General features: G+C 43.8%; 1 protein-coding gene across 1 annotated transcript in view; it reads left to right on the top strand.

Moving 5' to 3' along the window:
• The first annotated feature begins 2,225 nt into the window (after nt 1-2,225).
• PPFIA2 (PTPRF interacting protein alpha 2) overlaps nt 2,226-21,453 on the top strand; it is a 342,348-nt gene continuing 323,120 nt past the window's right edge. The window contains 1 exon segment of the mRNA XM_030214146.1: nt 2,226-2,474. Within this exon segment, the coding sequence (XP_030070006.1) occupies nt 2,226-2,474 (249 nt within the window).

The following is a 21,453-nucleotide window of genomic DNA, read 5'->3' as shown; positions in this document are numbered from 1 at the left end:
TCCCGCCCTCGTGTGACGTAACGTCAGCGAGGGCGGGACACAGGCAGGGAGGGAAGGAAGGCCAACGGCAGCTCAGCTGACCTGCCTGCTGCGGAGATGTAAGTTAAATAGCGAAGAGACGGGCCGGGTGGAGGGGCGGCGGCAGCGGCGACTCCGGGGGGGGGGGGGGGTTGCGGTGGCGACCTCGGCGGTTCCCTCCCCTTCGCGCAGTTTCCCTCTCTGTCCCGCCGCCCGTCATCACGTATTGACGCGGGGGCGGGACAGACAGGGAAGTCTCTAACTACACATTTGCGAGTGAGTACGGTCACTCGCCGTTTATATGTTTGATATTTTTACTGCTCTAATTGCCTCCTGCTTATGTTCAGTGGCGTAGCCACAGGTGGGCCTGGGTGGGCCAGGGCCCATCCACTTAGGGCTCAGGCCCACCCAACAGCAGCACACGTTTAGCGGTAGCTGGTGGAGATCCCAAGCTCTGCCAGCTGAAGACTTCCCCCTGATGGTAATGAAAACGCTACACTCCACGATACTGGCACCTGCGCATGTTCAGTTTTCAGCGCATGCCTGCTGCAGACGACTAAGGTGGATAGAAGCGTTTTCCTACCAGCTGAGATGTCTTTTTGTGGTGGTGGTGGTGGTGGTGGGGGAGAACATTTGGTGCCCACCCACTTCTTGCCTAGGCCCACCCAAAGTCTGTTGTCTGGCTACGCCCCTGTTATGTTTGATCTGTTCTTACTGTACACCGCCTTGAGTGAACGCCTTCAAAAAGGCAGTAAATAAATCCTAATAAATAAATAAAAATTACTGAGACTTGGTTAGGAGAGTGGGATGCAGTAGTCGAAAAGCGTCTATGTTTTTTCAGTGAAACATATTCAGAGAAGTAAGATGGGTTAGTATGACAGTTTGATTACTAGAAGTTACAAGGGTTGAATATTTAGAAGGGTAGTTATTAAACTGTGATAAAATATTGCATTTTACTAAAGTAATTTACTGTGTGGTGTCACTAAACCACAATAACTCAGTACTGAAGGTTAATAAAGCCTATAGTGAATGACTAGAAAGAGGCAGACCCCACTAGGGGAATGCCGTCTACAAACGGGCGGAAGGCCAGCTAGAACAAAAGGGAAGAGAGGGAGGGGACGAGGGGGCTAGAAAGAGCTAGGGACAGAGAATAGGTCTGGGGAGAAGGTAAGGAAAGGGTTAAAAAGGGAAAAGGGCAAGGAAGAGGAGGAGGGCGTGAAGGATAATAAAAGGTACAGGTGAGGGATCAGACCGTCCTTTGATCTAGCCAGCAAGAGGAAGCAGTGCTAGGAAGTATGACTGAGCATGTGCTGATTGCCCGCGTTGAAGGCAACTTGTGCTCAACTTTGCAAGCTACATTAGTCTCTTCCATTGAGCATGAGACCACTATTGATTGACCCAAAGCTCCTGGGCGCCATGTTAAAGGGGCCAGAGGTTTTCTAATACTTCCACACACCCCTGATTTTCCATGCCAGCAAAGATCCCCTTGATGAGACCCCACGATATTTATTTTTATTTATTTATTTTATTTGTCGCATTTGTATCCCACATTTTCCCACCTCTTTGCAGGCTCAATGTGGCTCACATAGTACCGTAAACGGCGTTAACCGATTCCGGTGTGAACAAATACAAGGTGTGAACAATATCAAGGTGATATTATAGTAGAATGAGGTACATGTATGGTAAAGACAATTGGGGAGAGCTTAGAGAGGGAGAGGAAGAGTTAGGATATGCCCATTATGGTCTTTGGTTACGTTGTGTCGCAAGAAAGAGAGTCTAGGGCCTTGCTGTCACACCAGACGGCAAACCTCCTCCATTTGAAAGAGTAACACCTCTTTGTAAAATCTTTCCTGGAAGCAAGCAAGACTCGGGCGACACCCTCTGAAAGACCCAATATATACCCCCTCACCCTCCAAGAACAGCCTCCCCCCTGAAGAAGCCCCTCGTCCCTGGATTAGCTCTCTCAGCCCCCTCCCCCAGAACTCCCCAGACCTATCCCTGGGGGTAGAGGCACAGGAGCCATCACCAGTCGATCCTGCCCCCATGTCTACCAAGTGCAAAATGACCATATATCTAGATAGGTAGATAATGATGGTGTTTTGCATGTGTAAGTCAGTTATTTACATATGCAAATAGTGCCTGAGCATTCTAAAATGGGTTCATCTAACACACGGTATTTTACTTCTTCGCATTTATGTTTTACAGAAATGATGTGTGAGGTAATGCCGACTATCAATGAGGACACCCCGTTGAGTCAAAGGGGGTCCCAGAGCAGTGGGTCAGACTCGGATTCTCACTTTGAGCAGCTGATGGTGAACATGCTGGATGAGAGGGATCGACTCCTGGACACCCTTCGGGAGACGCAGGAAAGCCTGGGGCTTGCGCAGCAAAGACTCCAAGATGTCATTTATGATAGAGACTCACTGCAGCGACAGCTTAACTCAGCACTGCCGCAGGTATGTCGATCGTACACGTTCCACTGTAACCTTCAATGGAAATCGGTTGTCCAGCTGGGGTCACTGGCACTTATTGGAAATGGAATGCTTTGACATCTGCTTTTAATTGCCGTTCAATGCAACGTCTATGATTAATACATTACCGGCTGATTTAATATTATTATTATTATTACCATTGGCATAATTAAGCTGCAACTAGAAAGGTCTAATTTACTAAGAGTTGAAGTAGAAAATGACACAGGGACAGGGACCCGCGGTAAGCGCTGGGACGGGGACAGAGCCCATGGGGATGGGGTGGGGACAAAGTCTGCGGGGACGGGGACTTTTGTCCCCGTGTCATTTTCTACTTTGAAGCCCGTTAATGAACTGAGTGATGCAGACAATGATATTTAGATTTTTTTTGGAAAAACAAGGAAACACGCATGGGGGATCCTGTACATCCTGCTACCAGCACATCTTCTAAGAAGACATCTTCTATTGCAGGAAGGACTGTGGAAGACAGGAGAGCTAGACTGAACCCTGAGATTGTTGATGACTTCTTATTCAGCCACAGATTTAAAAAATCATATCGGTGCTTCATAGGGCATATTTCTCCCCCGTTAGGGTATTTTGTACCCCTGGACATTTTAACAGGGAGGATTAGGATTCTGTAGGGTAGTAGAAGTCAGCTATTGTTGGGGTTGGAAGGGTAGAGGGTGGTGGTGAGGGAAGGGGGGTTATTATAGTAGCTTGTTGTTATTATTGTTTTCTGTTTGTGATTTATAGACAACAGTTGCACAGCACATTGTTCCTTTTTATACTTTAATATAAAGATTTAAATATAAAATCGTAAGTGTTTGAGGCTTCTGCAGGTGGGGATCGAGCCCGCGGGGATGGGGTGGGGTTGGGGACACAGACAGGGCCCACAGGGACGGGACAAGGAGAGAAACAGAACCTGCGGGGATGGGGTGGGTACAGGGACAGAGCCCATGGGGATGGGGTGGGGACAGGGACAGAACCCATGGGGATGGGGCAGGGATGGGATGAAGTTCAAAAATGGTTGCGCAGCAAAAGTAAGCAGTTAATTTAATGGGTTTCTTTTATCCAGTTTTGCATTGGAACTGCTCTGATACTGATCTTTCTGTCGGTCCCATCTCCTACACCCAACTCAGTCTGCCTATTTTGTAACCATATACATTCAGCCAAAAAGCTGGATAGTCGGATGGGGGTTCATTTTAAATCAGCCAGATATAACAGCTATCTCCCATGGTAACATGAAGACGCTGAGAGACCAATGGAAAAAAATGATTAAGACCAAATATCTGAAAAGATACCCATTTTAATCTGTAACATAGTAGATGACGGCAGAAAAAGACCTGCATGGCCCATCCAGTCTGCCCAACAAGATAAACTCATATGTGCTACTTTTTGTGTATACTTTACCTTGATTTGTACCTGTCCTTTTCAGGGCACAGACCGTGTAAGTCTGCCCAGCACTATCCCCGCCTCCCAACCACCAGCCTCTCCTCCCACCATCGGCTCTGGCACAGACCGTATAAGTCTGCCCAGCACTATCCCTGCCTCCCGCCACCGGCTCTGCCACCCAATCTCGGCTAAGCTCCTTAGGATCCATTCCTTCTGTAGATAACTGTCTGTCCTTTATTATGCCTGATCTCACAGTTTTTGATAGTCACTTTTCTTATTAGTGATATCTCAGTAGCAGTAAACTATAACTGTATACGTCTAGGGTATTAGCACTAGAGACGTGATGGATAGTAAAAGTAGTGGGAGGAGGAGGAGGAGGATAGGCAAATTTGAATGCTTATTATTTTGACATATCTACACCTACATGAGAATATACGAAACTTTCCCTTCATTGGCAACTGTCTGGGATAAACACAAAGGAACCCTGTTTAGAAGGAATGGAGCCACGGAATCTTAGCAGAGATTGGGTGGTGACGCTGGTAATTGGGAAGCAAAACCGGTGCTGGGCAGACTTCTACGGTCTGTGCCCTGGTCGTGACTGAATAGATATGGATGGGCTAGAGTGTAAATTTTAAGGGGCTTCGACGTTAGCTTCAGAACTTTTAGTACAAGAAGAGTGCTGGGCAGACTTCTACGGTCTGTGCCCTGAGAATGGCAAGGACAAATCAAACGCGGGTATAAAGTATCACATACCATGTAAAATGAGTTTATCTTGGTGGGCAGATGGATGGACCGTACAGGTCTTTATCTGCCATCATTTACTATGTTACTCTTTGGGGTTCTACTAGGAATGTTGCTACTAATTGGGATTCCGGAATCTTGTAACTCTTTAGGATTCCAGAATCTTCAGAACTTTTAGTACAAGAGCAGTGCTGGGCAGACTTCTACGGTCTATGCCCTGATCGTGACTGAATAGATAGGGATGGGCTGGAGTGTAAATTTTAAGGGGCTTTGATTTTAGCTTCAGAACTTAGTACAAGAACATTGCTGGGTAGACTTCTACAGTCTGTGCCCTGAGAATGGCAAGGACAAATCAAACTCGGGTATAAAGTATCACATACCATGTAAAATGAGTTTATCTTGTTGGTCAGACTAGATGGACCATACAGGTCTTTATCCGCTCTCATTTGTTGATAAGATCTAAAGAATATATACATCCCCTTTGGTTAATAATGGTGTTTCCTATTGATTTAGATCACACTGGTAATAGTTGATATCAGTGACGTTCCTAGGGGGGGCGGTGGGTGCGGTCCGCCCCGGGTGCACGCCGCTGGGGGGGGTGCCACGCGCGCCTGTCCTCCGTTGTTCCATGCTTCTTCTCTGCCCCGGAACAGGTTACTTCCTGTTCCGGGGCAGAGAAGAAGCATGGAACAACGTAGGACAGGCGTGCGCGGCACCTCCCCAGCGGCATGTACCCGGCGGGGGGGGGGGGGGGGTCTTCGCGGGGGTGTCCTTTTGCCGGGGGGGGGGTCCGTGCTGCATCGGGGGGGGGTGCTGCACCCAGGGGGTGGGGTGCATCGGCAATCCGCCCCGGGTGGCAGCCCCCCTAGGAACGCCACTGGTTGATATGATGCTGCCATCAGGCTTAACTTTCTAGTAAGACCTCAGAATTGTCTTACAGAGCAAGCGAAGTGTTGCTTTCACTCATAAAAAGGTAATGATTGAGTCCTTGAAGAATAGTAATCTTTCTTGAAGTCAACTAGCTTTATCCAGCGCATCGTGGTTTTCCACCATGATTTTCAATACCTTCATCATCTTCTCACCTTTTAGCCTTGTAAATGTATGTTCGTGGTTTAATTGGCCTAGACACATAAGCATGTGTTATCTGCCGCGGAACAGATAGGAATAAAATGGGACCTATGACAGATAGTGCAAGCTAATGACCTTAGAGAACACCAACCATTATTAAATGACCTCCTTTGAAAAGTTTTTCATTAAATGCATTGTTTTAATGATGTTGCTTGCATTTGAGCAAGTCTACAGCGGAAATGAATGTTACTGGGGGGTCAGCTTAACATTATATGATCTTTTTTCAAGACTGTTAGGTCTTTGATATTTGCAGCGTTCAACTGCTGCCATCGAACACTTTAATTCTTTATTCTCCCTCTGTTTTGGTGGCTTTTATTAGGTAAATGTACTGTTTAACCATATTTATTAAATTGGCATTTTCCAGATGCTATCCTCAAAACGTCTAAGCAGCCTGATGTTCAGCATAAAGAACATATATAAATTAGTCTAATTTGATAAAAATATATGCATTTATTGTGGGTCTTTTGAAAACTAGACCTATTTGTATGTATCAAATCATGTAAAGGAATTCTGAGACTCTTTTATTAAGCAGCTTTAAGTACATAGCGTGCATTTTACCGAGTCATAGACATTAGCACAGATACAGTCTAACAGCTACCGCACATTAAAATCAGCAGCCCAAACCAACACTAGCTACCTAATGCTGGTAGGGGCAAGAGTGGCTGGCGTGACAACATGCAGGTCTGTACTGTACACTAGATGTCATAACTGTGAATAGCTTGACTGACTGCCACCTCAGGAAGAAAGACAAGATACAGCCATGTTGTTTCAGTTCTTCCTACCATCTTGAACAAGTTTGCACCTCGTGGCATTTTCAATGCTGATGAAAATGGTCTCTACTGGCGAGCGATTCCTGATGGAACACTTGTATTCAAACAAGCTGAAACTACAGGAAGTAAAACGTCGAAGGACCGACTCACGATCCTCCTTTGCTGCAATATGGATGGAAGTGAGAAGTTGGAACCACTCGTCATTGGAAAGAGCAAACAGCCCCATTGCTTCAAGAATGTTAAGCGACTTCTTGTGTCATATGAGGCTAATGCAAATTCATGGATGACTGGGGAAATTTGGAAGCAGTGGCTAAAGAAGATAGACACTTGAATGTGGGCACAAAAGTGTCAGATTTTGTTGCTTTGTGATAATTGTGTTGCACACAGTGATGATGTCAGGCTGTCTAACTGGCTCATAATCTATCACTGTTGGATTCCCTACATATGCAGAAAGAAGCCTGGAATCATGTTACACAGGCAACCATTGTGAACTGCTACAAGTGGGCAAGCTTTGTTAGGGATGTGGAGAGGGACGAAACAGATGCAGCTATTGACATCCCAGCCGGTGTTACTGAAGAGGAGTTTCATCACTACATAGCTGTTGATTACAATCTACAAACAGCTGATGACGACAGCACTGATGTCCAGATATGTGCCTACACGCAGGCAACGGCTGATGATGAAACAGATGATGAAATGAGCATCGAGGCACATGCTGATGAAATTCAACAACCTCCTGTCACTTTTGCAAGAGCGCTGGAGATTCTCAACACCGTGCGGGCCTATCTGGAGGCCACTGGATGTCAGTGATATGACAGTTTTTACCGTCTGGCAGATGTAGTCTGTGGAACTCACAGACACAAGAGTGTACAGTGGACTATGACTGATTACTTCAAGTAAGCCTAACGTCAGTTAACGGAGACTGTATAACGTCAGTTAACGGAGACAGTATACTGTACGTATGATAAACAGTACTGTACATATGTTTATCAGATATCAAGCTCCTTTGGGTCACAACGGTTAAGAGCACGCTCCGGTTAACTGCATGCATTTCTTTGGTCCCAGACCCTTGCACTTAAGCGGATTGCACTGTACCATCTTTCTATGGTTACAGGTCAAAGTGGTTTACATATTATATACAGATACTTTTTTGTACCTGGGGCAATGGAGGGTTAAATGATTTGCCCATAGCCACAAGGAGCTGCAGTGGGAAATAAAGATAGTACCTTTAATTGTGCAATTAATCGTGATTACAAATTTTAATCAGGATGCATCCCTATTTACTTTTTTTAGGCTTGAAACAAGTGTGTCATTGCCACCTGAAACTAGACACCCAGTCATAAAATTAGCCTTCTGATGTTTAATTCTTGAAAAACGTCTGATACAGGGTTGGTGTTTTCTGGGGGGGGGGGGGGGGGGGGTGGTATGGCTACATGGTAACAAATGCTTACTGAATCAGTGAGTAATCTGAATCTAGGATAATAGTGCTCGTAAATATATTTGTGTCCATCTGAGTTTCATGCTAGCAGTTTTGTGTACTTTTGTAAAAGAATAAGCGGTGATTCATTTTCAGCATGCACAGACATTAGAACACACTGTACCGAGTGTAATACCAAGTTAATGGGTTGCAGTGAAGATGTAATCATTTCATAAAAAAAAAAAGTAATGTATCTTTGAGCTGGGGAGTTTTAAAACTGTTTCCTCTGCATTCATACTCAGAGGAACAATGAAATGAAACTAATGAATCATTATGTGATAACATCTGTAGTGAACAGTGAGCATAAAGCCACACTGATTTTTTGTCAAAAATAAATCTGAGACAGCGGGGAAGCAGAATACTGTGCGGAATGAAATAAATAAGTTCCCTTCAGGAAAACCTCTTTAAGATACAGCACCCCAGGTTCTACGTCTCGGTGGATTAATCCAAATTTAGGGAATTCTGAAAGTGAAAGAAATCACAGGGGGACACGTTTACCAAGTTTAATCAACAGTTGATAAACCACTCATTTTGTAGACCTTCTATGCAGTTTACAAAATTTTATATAATATTCTAAGAAGTGCATAAGAAAAGGAAGCACAGCATCAACAGGAGAGGACAGATGAAGACAGAATGATAGCATGGCGCTCCTGTCCATCACCGGATGGTGCACGAGAAGCAAAACAGCACCACTCTATCTGCTGGAATTACATATTATAGATAAGTACATAAGTACATAAGTAATGCCATACTGGGAAAAGACCAAGGGTCCATCGAGCCCAGCATCCTGTCCACGACAGCAGCCAATCCAGGCCAAGGGCACCTGGCAAGCTTCCCAAACGTACAAACATTCTATACATGTTATTCCTGGAATTTTGGATTTTTCCAAGTCCGTTTAGTAGCGGTTTATGGACTTGTCCTTTAGGAAACCGTCCAACCCCTTTTTAAACTCTGCTAAGCTAACCGCCTTCACCACTTTCTCCGGCAACGAATTCCAGAGTTTAATTACACGTTGGGTGAAGAAAAATTTTCTCCGATTTGTTTTAAATTTACTACACTGTAGTTTCATCGCATGCCCCCTAGTCCTAGTATTTTTGGAAAGCATGAACAGACGCTTCACATCCACCTGTTCCACTCCACTCATTATTTTATATACCTCTATCATGTCTCCCCTCAGATGACCCTAAATAAAAATGTTTTCAGACCTTCCTTAAATTTTTGTAAGGATTGTTCCAGCCTGAGATGCAGAGATAATGCCCTTAAAGTAAGTATAGAACAGGCTACTGCATAAATGTGTCAAAGCAATTTGAGGTATTTCCCTGTTTTCACAGGCTAAACTGAGCATTATTTATTTTTTAAGCATATTCCTGTGAGGGGTGGAAGCGTTAACCAGCTAGTGTGTTCTGAGTAACACGTGTTAACTGGTTAATGCATAGTTAACATAGGAGCCCTTAGTGCCACCTAAAAGGAGGTGGTATATGCTCCCACATTAACTTTTTGCAGATACAGCATGTTAATGGGAATATTAGCTTAGCAGGGTTTAAAAAAGGTTTGGATAACTTCCTAAAATAAAAGTCCATAAGCCATTATTAAGATGGACATGGGAAAATCCACTGCATATTCTAGGATAAGCAGCATAAAATCTGTTTTGCTGTTCTGGGATCTTGCCAGGTACTTGTGACCTGGATTGGCTACTGTTGGAAAAAGGATACTGGGCTTGATGGACCCTCGGTCTGTCCCAGTATGACAACACTTATGTTCTTATATATTTGGGATTCTGATTGGAATCTTGCTACTCTTTGGGGTTCTACATGGAATGTTGCTACACTTTGAAATTCTGCATGGAATCTTGTTATTCTTTAGAATTCTAGAATCTTGCTACTCTTTGGGGTTCTACATGGAATGTTGCTACTAACTGGGTTTCTGCCAGGTACTTGTGAGCTGGATTGGCTACTGTTGGAAACAAGATACTGGCCTTGATGGACCCTTGCTCTGTCCCAGTATGGCAACATTTATGCATTTATGTTGCTATTATTTGAGATTCTGAATGGAATGTTGCTACTCTTTGGGGTTCTTCATGTAATGTTGCTATTCTTTGGGATCTTGTCAAGTACTTGTGGCCTGGATTGGCCACTGTTGGAAAGAGGATACTGGGCTAGATGGACTTTAAGTCTGTCCCAGTATGGCAACATTTATGCACTTATGTTGCTATTATTTGAGATTCTGAATGGAATGTTGCTACTCTTTGGGGTTCTTCATGGAATGTTGCTATTCTTTGGGATCTTGTCAAGTACTTGTGACCTGGATTGGCCACTGTTGGAAAGAGGATACTGGGCTAGATGGACCTTAAGTCTGTCCCAGTATGGCAATGTTTATGTTCTTATGTTCTTAATGTCTTAGCTGCTGTCTTTCCTCCATTCCAATCCATGCCATTAAAGTAAGTTTTAACTCACTATTGAAACAGGATGGTGTAGGGAAGCCATAGAGTTGCAATGCTGTTGACCCGACTGCTGCCTTAGGGCTAAAAATAGTGATGGGGTCTTCCCACCATGGAGGTAATTTTATAAATCATCGTCTAATTGATAGTTATGCTGAATGTACACTAAGGACTAAATTTGTATAAATGGCGCTGAAAGATTTGTATTTAAAAAATAGCGTTATTCTGTAAACAGCACTCAAAGTTAGGCACCATTTACAGACTAGCATTTAATGCTGGGATCTGCAACTACTTTTAGGCAAGAGTATTTACACTAACTGAACCCAGAAAGTTGGACATCCAAGTTTATAGAATTAGGAGCTTTGTGTCCTTTTGTGAAGGAAGAGTGGGTGGGAGAGAGAGGAAGTGATGGATCTTTAAAAAGAAAATAAGGTCAGGTGAGTGAAAGGGCTTGAAGAGAAGCTGTGGAGACATTTTTCGAAATAAAATATCATGGAGTTGGTTGAAGAAAGTGAGGAGAGTCACCAGTACTTTTATTTTTAAATTCTGACAGGAGGGAACGTGGTACCAGATTTAGACATGCTTTTGTAGTGCTTAGAACTGGCCTACTAAGATGGGCTTTCACTGGAAATGAATATTAGCTAACTTTATTTCCCTGACCCAGAATTTGGCTTGCTAAAGATAGCTGTCAGATGAAATTTGTGTGGCTAACAGCTGAGCCAGGGAGATTTTAAAAGCTTTGGTTTAGCTGGCAATGAGACTTTACCAAAAGGGATCTTTTATTAACAGTATGCTAACACTGTTAATATACAATATTTAACACAGACCCCCACTTTCTGTGGTAATAACTCCCAAAGTGCAATGAGATTTTCTGGTCCCCAAACAACCAGACAACTTTGATCACTGGAAGGGACAATCCTAAAGTTAGATAGATATCTTTATCTAGTTAAGTGCAGCTGAGTATATTCAGCAAAACTTTAATCAGATAATACCCAGGGTAAGGTTAATCAGATAAACATACCTGGTTATTTTTTACTGTCACCTGTGCTATTGAACATTGTCGCAAACGAATCTCTGCCATAGTTTCAGTTAACAAAAATGACAGATTATTGAGGCATAAACTTTTGAGTATCAGTTTGTTGCTGTCCTAGGTGCTGAAATCCAGGATATATATATTGGTTACATTTGTATCCCACATTTTCCCACCTATTTGCAGGCTCAATGTGGCTTACATAGTACCATATCAGCGTTCACCAATTCCGGTATGAACAAATACAGGTGATATTGTGGTAGTATAAGGGTCATGTGTGACGGACTCGTTAGGGGATTTTATGGAGGAAGAGTTAAGTTATGTCCATTCCGAGCTTTGGTTTCATTGTGTTGCAAGTATTCAGTCTTTTATGTTGGATCGGTGGGGTATGCCTTTTTGAATAGGTTTGTTTTTAGTGATTTCCGGAAATTTAGGTGGTGATACTCTTATTGTATGAAAAGAAAATTACATTTCTAGAACATAAAGTCAACATTTTGATTATCTGAAACAGCCCACCACAAAATATTTGCACAGACATGGCCTCTCCTGTGCAATTATCCACTATGCTGTACTCCTGTCATCTGGGTCCTAAGTATCTGATCATTCTGTCACCAAGGAGTCATTTTACAAAGCAGTGGTAGGGTTTAAGCATGGGTAGCGTGAGTCAAATCAGCACTACCGCAGGGAAAAAATGGCCACATTGGTGCATACTGCATGATTACCATGTGAGTGGCACGTGAGCCCTTAATTCTAGGTCAGTGGGTGGTGGTAAGGGCTCAGGCAGTGCTAGCCACGTGCTACTTTTAATTTTAGCACACGGCCATTTACTGCCTCATTGAAATGTGTCTTTTTTTCTCAGCCATGGTAAAATATGGCCCAGCGCATGCCAAAACCACATGCCCACTATTTACTGCTGCTTAGTAAAAGAACCCCTGAATGTCCCTGTGTTGCTGGCTTCTGGGCTACTGTCAGGCTTATTTTCGAAAGGGAAGGACGCCCATCTTCCAACACAAATCAGGAGATGGACGTCCTTCTCCCAAGGTCGCCCAAATCGGCATAATCGAAAGCCAATTTTTTGCATCCTCAACTGCTTTCCATTGCGGGGATGATCAAAGTTCAAGGGGGTGTGTAGGCAATGTACCGAAGGCGGGATGGGGACGTGGTTAAGAGATGGGCGTCCTCGGCCAATAATGGAAAAAAGAAGGGCGTCCCTCACGAGCATTTGGTCGGCTTTACTTGGTCCATTTTTTTCACGACCAAGCCTCGAAAAGGTGCCCGAATTGACCAGATGACCACCGGAGGGAATCGAGGATGACCTCCCCATACTCTCCCGGTAGTCACCAACCCCCTCCCACCCCAAAAAAATATTTAAAATCATTTTTCCAGCCTCATATGTCATACCCAGCTCCACGACAGCAGTATGCAGGTCCCTGGAGCAGTTTTTAGTGGGTCCTGTAGTTCACTTCAGGCAGGCGGACCCAGGCCCATCCCCCACACCTGTTACACTTGTGGTGGTAAATGGGAGCCCTCCAAAACCCACCTGAAACCCACTGTACCCACATGTAGGTGCCCCCCTTCATCCCTAAGGGCTGTGGTAGTGGTGTACAGTTGTGGGTAGTGGGTTTTGGGGGGGGATTTGGGGGGCTCAGCACCCAAGGTAAGGGAGCTATGTACCTGGGATCAATTTGTGAAGTCCACTGCAGTGCCCCTTAGGGTATCCGGTTGGTGTCCTGGCATGTGAGGAGGACCAGTGTACTATGAATGCTGGCTCCTCCCACAACCAAATGCCTTGGATTTGGTCGTTTTTGAGATGGGCGTCCTCGGTTTCCATTATGGCTGAAAACCGGGGTCGACAATCTCTAAGGTCGACCTAAATGGGCGTCCATCTTTTGTTTTGATAATATGGTCGGGGACGCCCAAATCTCAACATTTAGGTCGACCTTAGAGATGGTCGACCTAAATGTTGAGATGGTCGACCTTAGAGATTGTTGACCCCGGTGTTTCAATAATACAGGTTTACCCGCCCCTTCGCCGGAACATTCTTAGAGATGGACGCCCTTAGAGATGGCCGTCCCCGTTCGATTATGCCCCTCTGTGTGTCTCAAAGGCAGTCTGCTTATATGCTTCACGCTACATGCAAAATTGACAAACAGAAATTGGACCAACTATTTTCACTAAAATTTCCAGAAATTCAGTTTTCTGTATTTTTCTGAGAAAAAGGACACAATCAAGAGTGCAAGGATAGCTGTATACTGGCATCCTAAGGTAGTTGTACAAAAAAGTGCACAGAAACAGGAGGCATCTTCTATATCTAACTACTGAGAGCCATAGAGAGTGAACACATTTCTTGTACAAAAATGGCATGCACTGGTTCTTGCCTGCCCTTAACTATTTTAGTTTAGTTTAAAAGTATTTAAAAGTGGTATTTAAAAATCCCAAAGGTTATAAAAGCAGAAAAAAATAACAAAAAAATATAGAAGAGGTACACCCCTCTCTAGACATATGCAAGGCTCATTTAACCTAATTAGGGGAAAGTACGCTGATCTGATAGATCCTACTATGACCTCCTGGCCTAATTGACCTTTGAATTATCAAATGAAGTTAAAAGTGAATAGATTGAAGCAGAGCGTCTGTTATACTGTTAAACTATGAGCTCCCTTCTATATAAATGAATTTTGGTGCATATTGATTATCTTAATTATTTTTGTAGCATTCTCCTGGATAGTATCCTATATAATAATTCTCACCTCCAACAGGATGTGCTTGGGACCGTGCCTGCCGGAAGTGGTCTGCTAGGCAGGCACGCACTGACCTCAGTGACATCAGTGACAGACAATTTGGCAAAGCAAAACAATCTGAGTGCTGGCCATTAGGACACAGGGTTGATAGGAGAGTTTTAAAAGACTGAAGGAACCAAAAGTGTTAAATGGGGGGGGGGGGGGGGGGGGGGAGTCCTGAAGGACTGAAAGACATGAACATTTGGGAAAGGAAAACAATCTGAATGCTGGCCATTAGGACACAGGGTTGATAGGAGAGTTTTAAAAGACTGAAGGAACTGAAAGTGTTAAATGGGGGGAGGGTGGGAGTTCTGAAGGACTGAAAGACATGAACATTTGGGAAAGGAAAACAATCTCAATGCTGGCCATTAGGACACAGGGTAGATAGCAGAGTTTTAAAAGACTGAAGGAAAGGAAAGTGTTAAACTGGAGAAGGGGGGAGGGAGTTGTGAAAGACTGAAAGACATGCAAATTTGGGACAGGAAAACAATCTCAATGCTGGCCATTAGCACACAGGGTACATAGCAGAGTTTTAAAAGACTGAAGGAACCGAAAGTGTTCGGGGGGGGGGGGGGGGGGGGGGGAGGGGGGGGCAAGTTCTGAATGAATGAAAGAAATGAAAATTTACGAGAGGAACACTATCTGAATGCCGGGCATTTGGACACAGGGTAGATATGACACTTAAAAAAAAAATGAAGGACGTGAAACTGTTACATCTTGGGGGAGGGGTGAGGAGGAAAGCGGTGGGGTATCCGGATACTGGGCGTTAGGGCCACGGGGGTACATAGACTTTTGAAAGCCTTAAGGAACCCAAAGTGTGGGAAGGAGGAGGAAAAGGAGGGGAGGGAACGGGGTGAGGGGCATTAGGAACAGGGGAGGGGGGGCCCTGTCACACACTCTCATTCTCACACACACACTGTCACACAGACAGTCTCACTCTGTCACACATCCGCACATTCACTACTACTATTTAACATTTCTAAAGCGCTACTAGGTTTACGCAGCGCTGTACAATTTAACATAGAAAGATAGTCCCTGCTCAATGAGCACATTCACTCTGGCTCTCTCTCTCAAACATACACACTCCCAGGAAAACCTTGCTAGCGCCCGTTTCATTCGTTCCAGAAACGGGCCTTTTTTACTAGTTTTGTATAATACTGCTATACACAGTAACAGAGCTTCAGAATATACTTAAAAAATTGATATTAGGCAAGATCTTCTAGTCCCCAGTTTCTCACTTACTGGCAAGATACAGAGTCAATTGTTTATTAGTTATTACACAATGTAATTGGATTGGAGGAGTGGCCTAGTGGTTAGAGTGGTGGACTTTAGTCCTGAGGAACTGAGTTCGATTCCCACTTCAGGCACAGGCAGCTCCTTGTGACTCTGGGCAAGTCACTTAACCCTCCATTGCCCCATGTAAGCCGCATTGAGCCTGCCATGAGTGGGAAAGTGCGGGGTACAAATGTAACAAAAATAAAATAGATACTATTGGAGATTCTACATGGAATGTTGCTACTATTGGACATTCTACATGGAATGTTGCTATTCCACTAGCAACATTCCATGTAGAAGGCTGCGCAGACTTCTGTTTCTGTGAGTCTGACGTCCTGCACGTACGTGCAGGACGTCAGACTCGCAGAAGCCTGCGCGGCCACATTGGTGATCTGCAAGGGCCGACTTCTACATGGAATGTTGCTAGTGGAATAGCAACATTCCATGTAGAATCTCAAAAAGTAGTGACAGTGGAGGAGTGGCCTAGTGGTTAGGGTGGTGGACTTTGGTCCTGGGGAACTGAGGAACTGAGTTTGATTCCCACTTCAGGCACAGGCAGCTCCTTGTGACTCTGGGCAAGTCACTTAACCCTCCATTGCCCCATGTAAGCCGCATTGAGCCTGCCATGAGTGGGAAAAGCATGGGGTACAAATGTAACAAAAAAAAAAATATAAAAACTGTATGAAAAATATAATAGTTTAAGGGCCCTGTTTACTAAGCCATGCGATAGGCTTTCTAATTTTTTAACTCCTGCTTGAAATTTATTGTGCCTACTGCACGGCTTAGTAAACAGGGCCCATATACTGTAAAGTTTTATAGTGATGAACTATCTTTTGTTTCATTTAATGCACATTAAAAAAAAATTGTCATGCCAGTTTTTAAAGTTATGTGTTTGGCTGCCGAGTGTGAGAGTGTCACGAGGACAATGAACATGTACACTCGTGCCCTGCAGTAAGTACTGTTAATCATGTTTTTCTGTCCCTTGCTCCGGGTTTATGACTGTAGGTTTTGAGCCATGTGGCAAACTCTGAGATTTGCTAATTTGAAACACCATCAAATACAGACTCCTGTGTGCCCTGCCTAGACACAACATTGCCGTGCTTCCCAAATTCCCCCAATTTGGCCTCCAGCATATGTCCAAAACGAACATACTCTGGTTGATAGTCAAAATGATTTAACCAGCCAGGAATGGTTGCTGATCATGTTTTTAAAAAAATGTATATGTGCAAATGTTAGATAAAAAACAACAAAGCAGTGGAATCAAATGCATTTATTGGAACAATACCCGAGAATTTTTTCAGAAGATACGATTTTCTTCAGAAGACAGAAGATTCAGATTGTTGATAAAGTGGTCACAGCGCAGTGTTCCAGGTGTGAGCAGGTTCCCTGATGAAGACATTCGAAACGGGACCGTAGGAACCAGTGCATTACCCATCTTAAATTGGATCTAGCGCCTCATTAAGAATAAATTGGCACAGCATTGAAAAAAACATTCGGCAATACTGGGCAAGATAAGTGAATCAGTTCCATGCTTTTTGATACGTTTAACAGTTTTTTAAGTCTTAATAAGACGCTTATATATTGTAATTATAATTGAAACAAAAAAAGAAAATATAAAAATTGAGGGTTTTTGAGTCAGTGATGACTTTTTCTACGAGCTATATAATGAACACCTATGTGTGAAAATAGCCGTAGTAGTTGAGACTTTTCCCTCATTAGCAATAAAATCTCTGCTATAGGTGTAATTACAATACCCGACGTGGCCACGTTTTGCCCTCAGGCTGCGTCAGGGGTACAAACTATCACAGAAGCTAGTAATGCTAATGCATATCAGTTCAGTTGGAAGTAGCAGATAAATGGAACTAGTTTTTTGGAACTACTAGTGTGTATGATATATTTACATACACTTTTGATAGTTTGTACCCCTGACGCAGCCTGAGGGCGAAACGTGGCCACGTCGGGTATTGTTCCAATAAATGCATTTGATTCCACTGCTTTGTTGTTTTTTATCTACTGTTTTGTAAGCAGTTGTGTGCTTTTTTTTTTTTTATGTGCAAATGTTTAAAGCTTTACATCACTTCAATACATTCATGACTAGAAATAAAGAAAAACAATGTTTCTAAACAAGAAAAGAACATAAAAAGGCAATAAATCATATTCATCATTCATCCAGAACATTAAGGAAAAGGATCCCATATCCTTTTACTATTGTCCTACTCTATGTAATAATGTCATCTCTGATACTTTGTTTCATACATTGTATTAACTCTGTGATACTTGTACCATGCCCTATGTAACTATCCTGCTTATAATCGAAAGAGAAAAACGCCTATATTGTGACCCAAATCGGGAGATAGACGTTTATCTCCCAAAAACGAATAAAGCAGTATAATCAAAAGCCGAATTTGGACGTTTTCAACTGCACTCCTTCGCGGATGCGGACAACGTTGATGGGGGCGTGTCGAAGGCGTGGTGAAGGCGGAACTGGGGCGTGGTTATCTGCCGATCAGAGATGGGCGCCTTTCGCCGATAATGGAAAAAAAATATGCGTTTTTAGCGAGAATTTAGGGCACTTTTCCTGGACCCTGTTTTTCCACGAATAAGGCCCCAAAAAGTGCCCTAAATGACCAGATGACCACTGGAGGGAATTGGGGATGACCTCCCCTGACTCCCCCAGTGGTCACGAACCCCCTCCCACCACAAAATATGCCGTTTCACAACTTTTTATTTTCACCCTCAAATGTCATACCCACCTCCCTGGCAGCAGTATGCAGGTCACTGGAGCAGTGGACTTCAGGCAGGTGGACCCAGGCTCATCCCCCCCCCCCACCTGTTACACTTGTGCTGGTAAATGGGAGCCCTCCAAACCGCCCCCCAAACCCACTGTACCCATGTGTAGGTGCCCCCCTTCACCCCTTAGGGCTATAGTAATGGTGTAGACTTGTGAGCAGTGGGTTTTGAGGGGGATTTTGGGGGCTCAACACCCAAGGGAAGGGTGCTATGCACCTGGGAGCTGTTTTACCTTTTTTTTTTTTTTTTGTAAAAGTGCCCCCTAGGGTGCCCGGTTGGTGTCCTGGCATGTGAGGTGGACCAGTGCGGTACGAATCCTGGCCCCTCCCACGAATAAATGTCTTGGAGTTATTCATTTTTGAGCTGGGCGTTTTCGGTTTCCATTATCGCTGAAAAACAAAAACGCCCAGCTCAAAAAAAGATAAACGTCCATGTTTTTTCGAAAATACGATTCGGTCCGCCCCTTCACGGACCCGTTCTCGGAGGTAAACGCCCATGGAGATAGGCGTTTCTGTTCGATTATGCCCCTCCATGTCATCTCTGATACTTTGTTCCATACTTTGTATTAACTCTGTGTTACTTTATACCATACCATGTAAGCCGCACTGAACCTGCTATCGAGCGGGAAAGAGCGAGGTATAAATGCTACAAATAAATCATTAAAGGCAAACTCCCTGATATTCAAAACCATTTAACCAGCCAGGAACACCGCCTGGCTAGTTAAATGGCATTTTACTGGCTATCCGATGATATTCAGCGGGGGATAGCTGGTTATCCCACACTGAATATTCCCGCGCGATATAGCTGGCTATCCCCAAATATTCAATCCATATCTGGCTATTGTAAGCAGCCACATTGGGCTGCTTAAATAGGTGGTTTATTTTTAGCCAGTTTAACGTTAACCGGTTATCTTTGAATATTGACGTAGCCGGTTAACGTTAAACTGGCTAAGAATAAACTGGATATTCAATGGTCTTCACCGGAAGTGGCCCAGCATTGAACATCCGGGTTGACCGTTAACCATGGGAGTTAGCCAGGCTCTCTCCTGTGGTCTGAAAATTGGCCCCAAAGAGGCCCCAGGTAAAATAAATATATATTCCCCCCTCAAATCACTCTGTTCCTATAGCAGGAGCATACACCCAGGAAATCAAACTGTGATGAGAAGTTCTGTTTAGCTTCCAGAAATTCAAAAAGTTGTTTTGGGTCAAACAACAAATACGACTTCTTCTGGTACAAACCCACACGTTGACAAGGAGATTACAAAACAAAATTTGCTCCCAGAGTCATGTCTCTGGGGGCGGAGAGCCAAGAATTCTTGGCATTTCTTCTGAGAAATCCTAGATGAATCAGGAAAAATACATCATTAATATGTCAAAAATAAAGTCATAATATATTGTTGTGGTCCATCTTGAGGGCAAAGATGAAAATCAGGGTAGTCCTTTGAGTCACGACTTCTAAAGAAGATTCCAGAAAGCCAGTAAGATCAAAATTTGGTTGGCTCAAACCTTTATGACCAGCAGATATCTCTGCCCCTTGAAGAACTAAATAAGAAGCTCAAACAATACTACTACAAATCCATTTCTATAGCGCTACCAGTCGTAAGCAGCGCTTCACAATTGAACATGAAGAAAAGACAGTCCCTGCTCAAGAGAGCTTACAATCTAAATCATAGGTGGCAGATGCCAATTTCAGCACTTGCATAAAGTACTTCTTTACCATTTCTCAAAGAATAATTAAAGATGACCTAGGAAAGTTTATGAAGTGCAGATTGTTTAGCGCTGTTAAAAACGCTGATTATCATGTTATGCCAATTAATTTGCACGCGTATCTTCATGCAGAATCTAGGTGCCATAAATAGAATCCAGGGGATAGTGCGCACTAAGGGCCCCTTTTACAGAGACACGCTAGTGTTTTTAGCACGTGCTAAAAATAAGTGTGCACTAAATGTTAGAGATGCCCATATATTCCAATGGGCGTCTCTAATGTTTAGCATGCGCCAACCATTAGCGTACACTAAAAACACTAGCATGCCTTTGTAAAAGACCCTGTAAGGAGGATGTAAAAGGAGGGGGAGAGGCACCCTCTGGGGGGGGGGGGGAAGAGGGGGTAGGAGATACTGAAAACAGGAAGAGAAACTACAGAGCCCAGCAACACTTGCAGGGGAAGAGGGAACAGGGAAAACAGAACTACAATTCCCAGGAGGTACTGGAGTTGGAGGATGATTGGGAGATGGAGGATAATCAAGTGGGGGAGCGGCACCTGGGAGAGAGGGTGGGGGAGGACTCTATGGATTGGGAGGAGTCTGCCCAAAGGAGAGAGGGAGAGTTGGAGGAGGGCGGTGAGGAGCAAATGGAGTGCTATATGTGTGTGTATATATAAAGTCACATAAAGTCAGCTCATCAAGATCCTACCTAAACCTACACTACCCAAATTGCAGAGGACTGAAATACATAACAACTTACACATCCGGCTTCTCCTACATACGCGCACAACTATGGAATGGGCTCCCAAAACCTGTGAAAACAATCCATAACCATTTGAACTTCAGGAAATCACTAAAAACCAACCTCTTCAAAAAGGCCTACCCCAACGACCCCACGTAACCCTCTTCACCTACCAACACAGCATGACTATGATCGAACAGGACAACACGCAATTTTCATCTATTTCGACCCTCCACTTATACCTCATACGATCACTATACAACTTTGTATTTGTTATCCACCGACTGGGCAAACGCCTTTGACGGTACTATGTAAGCCACATTGAGCCTGCAGAACTGACCAGTCTAGGCCACAAATGGCAAGATCCCAAAGAGTTGTCAATACAATTCTTTATGGAACAATATGCAAACTTTTAGTCGAGATTTTCAGACAATATACCCCCAAACGTCCCTATTTACCTGCACATTTGACCTTGAAAATTGCCGTCCCTATGCTACTAAGAGGCATATTTTCAAAGCACTTAGCCTTCCAAAGTTCCATAGGTTTCTATGGAACTTTGGAAGGCTAAGTGCTTTGAAAATATGCCTCAAAGTCTCTACCAGTGGAGGTGTTAGCGGCAACAATGGTGATGGAATTCAAAAAGGTACAGAATGTACGCAGAGGGGATCCCTCAAAATGGCGAAAGATTGGAAAATCTTCATTGAGC

Source organism: Microcaecilia unicolor, chromosome 9 (assembly GCF_901765095.1).
Source record: "Microcaecilia unicolor chromosome 9, aMicUni1.1, whole genome shotgun sequence".
NCBI classification, from domain to species: domain Eukaryota; kingdom Metazoa; phylum Chordata; class Amphibia; order Gymnophiona; family Siphonopidae; genus Microcaecilia; species Microcaecilia unicolor.
Note: the sequence above shows the minus strand (reverse complement) of the source record. Positions and strands in the feature narration are given on the sequence as shown.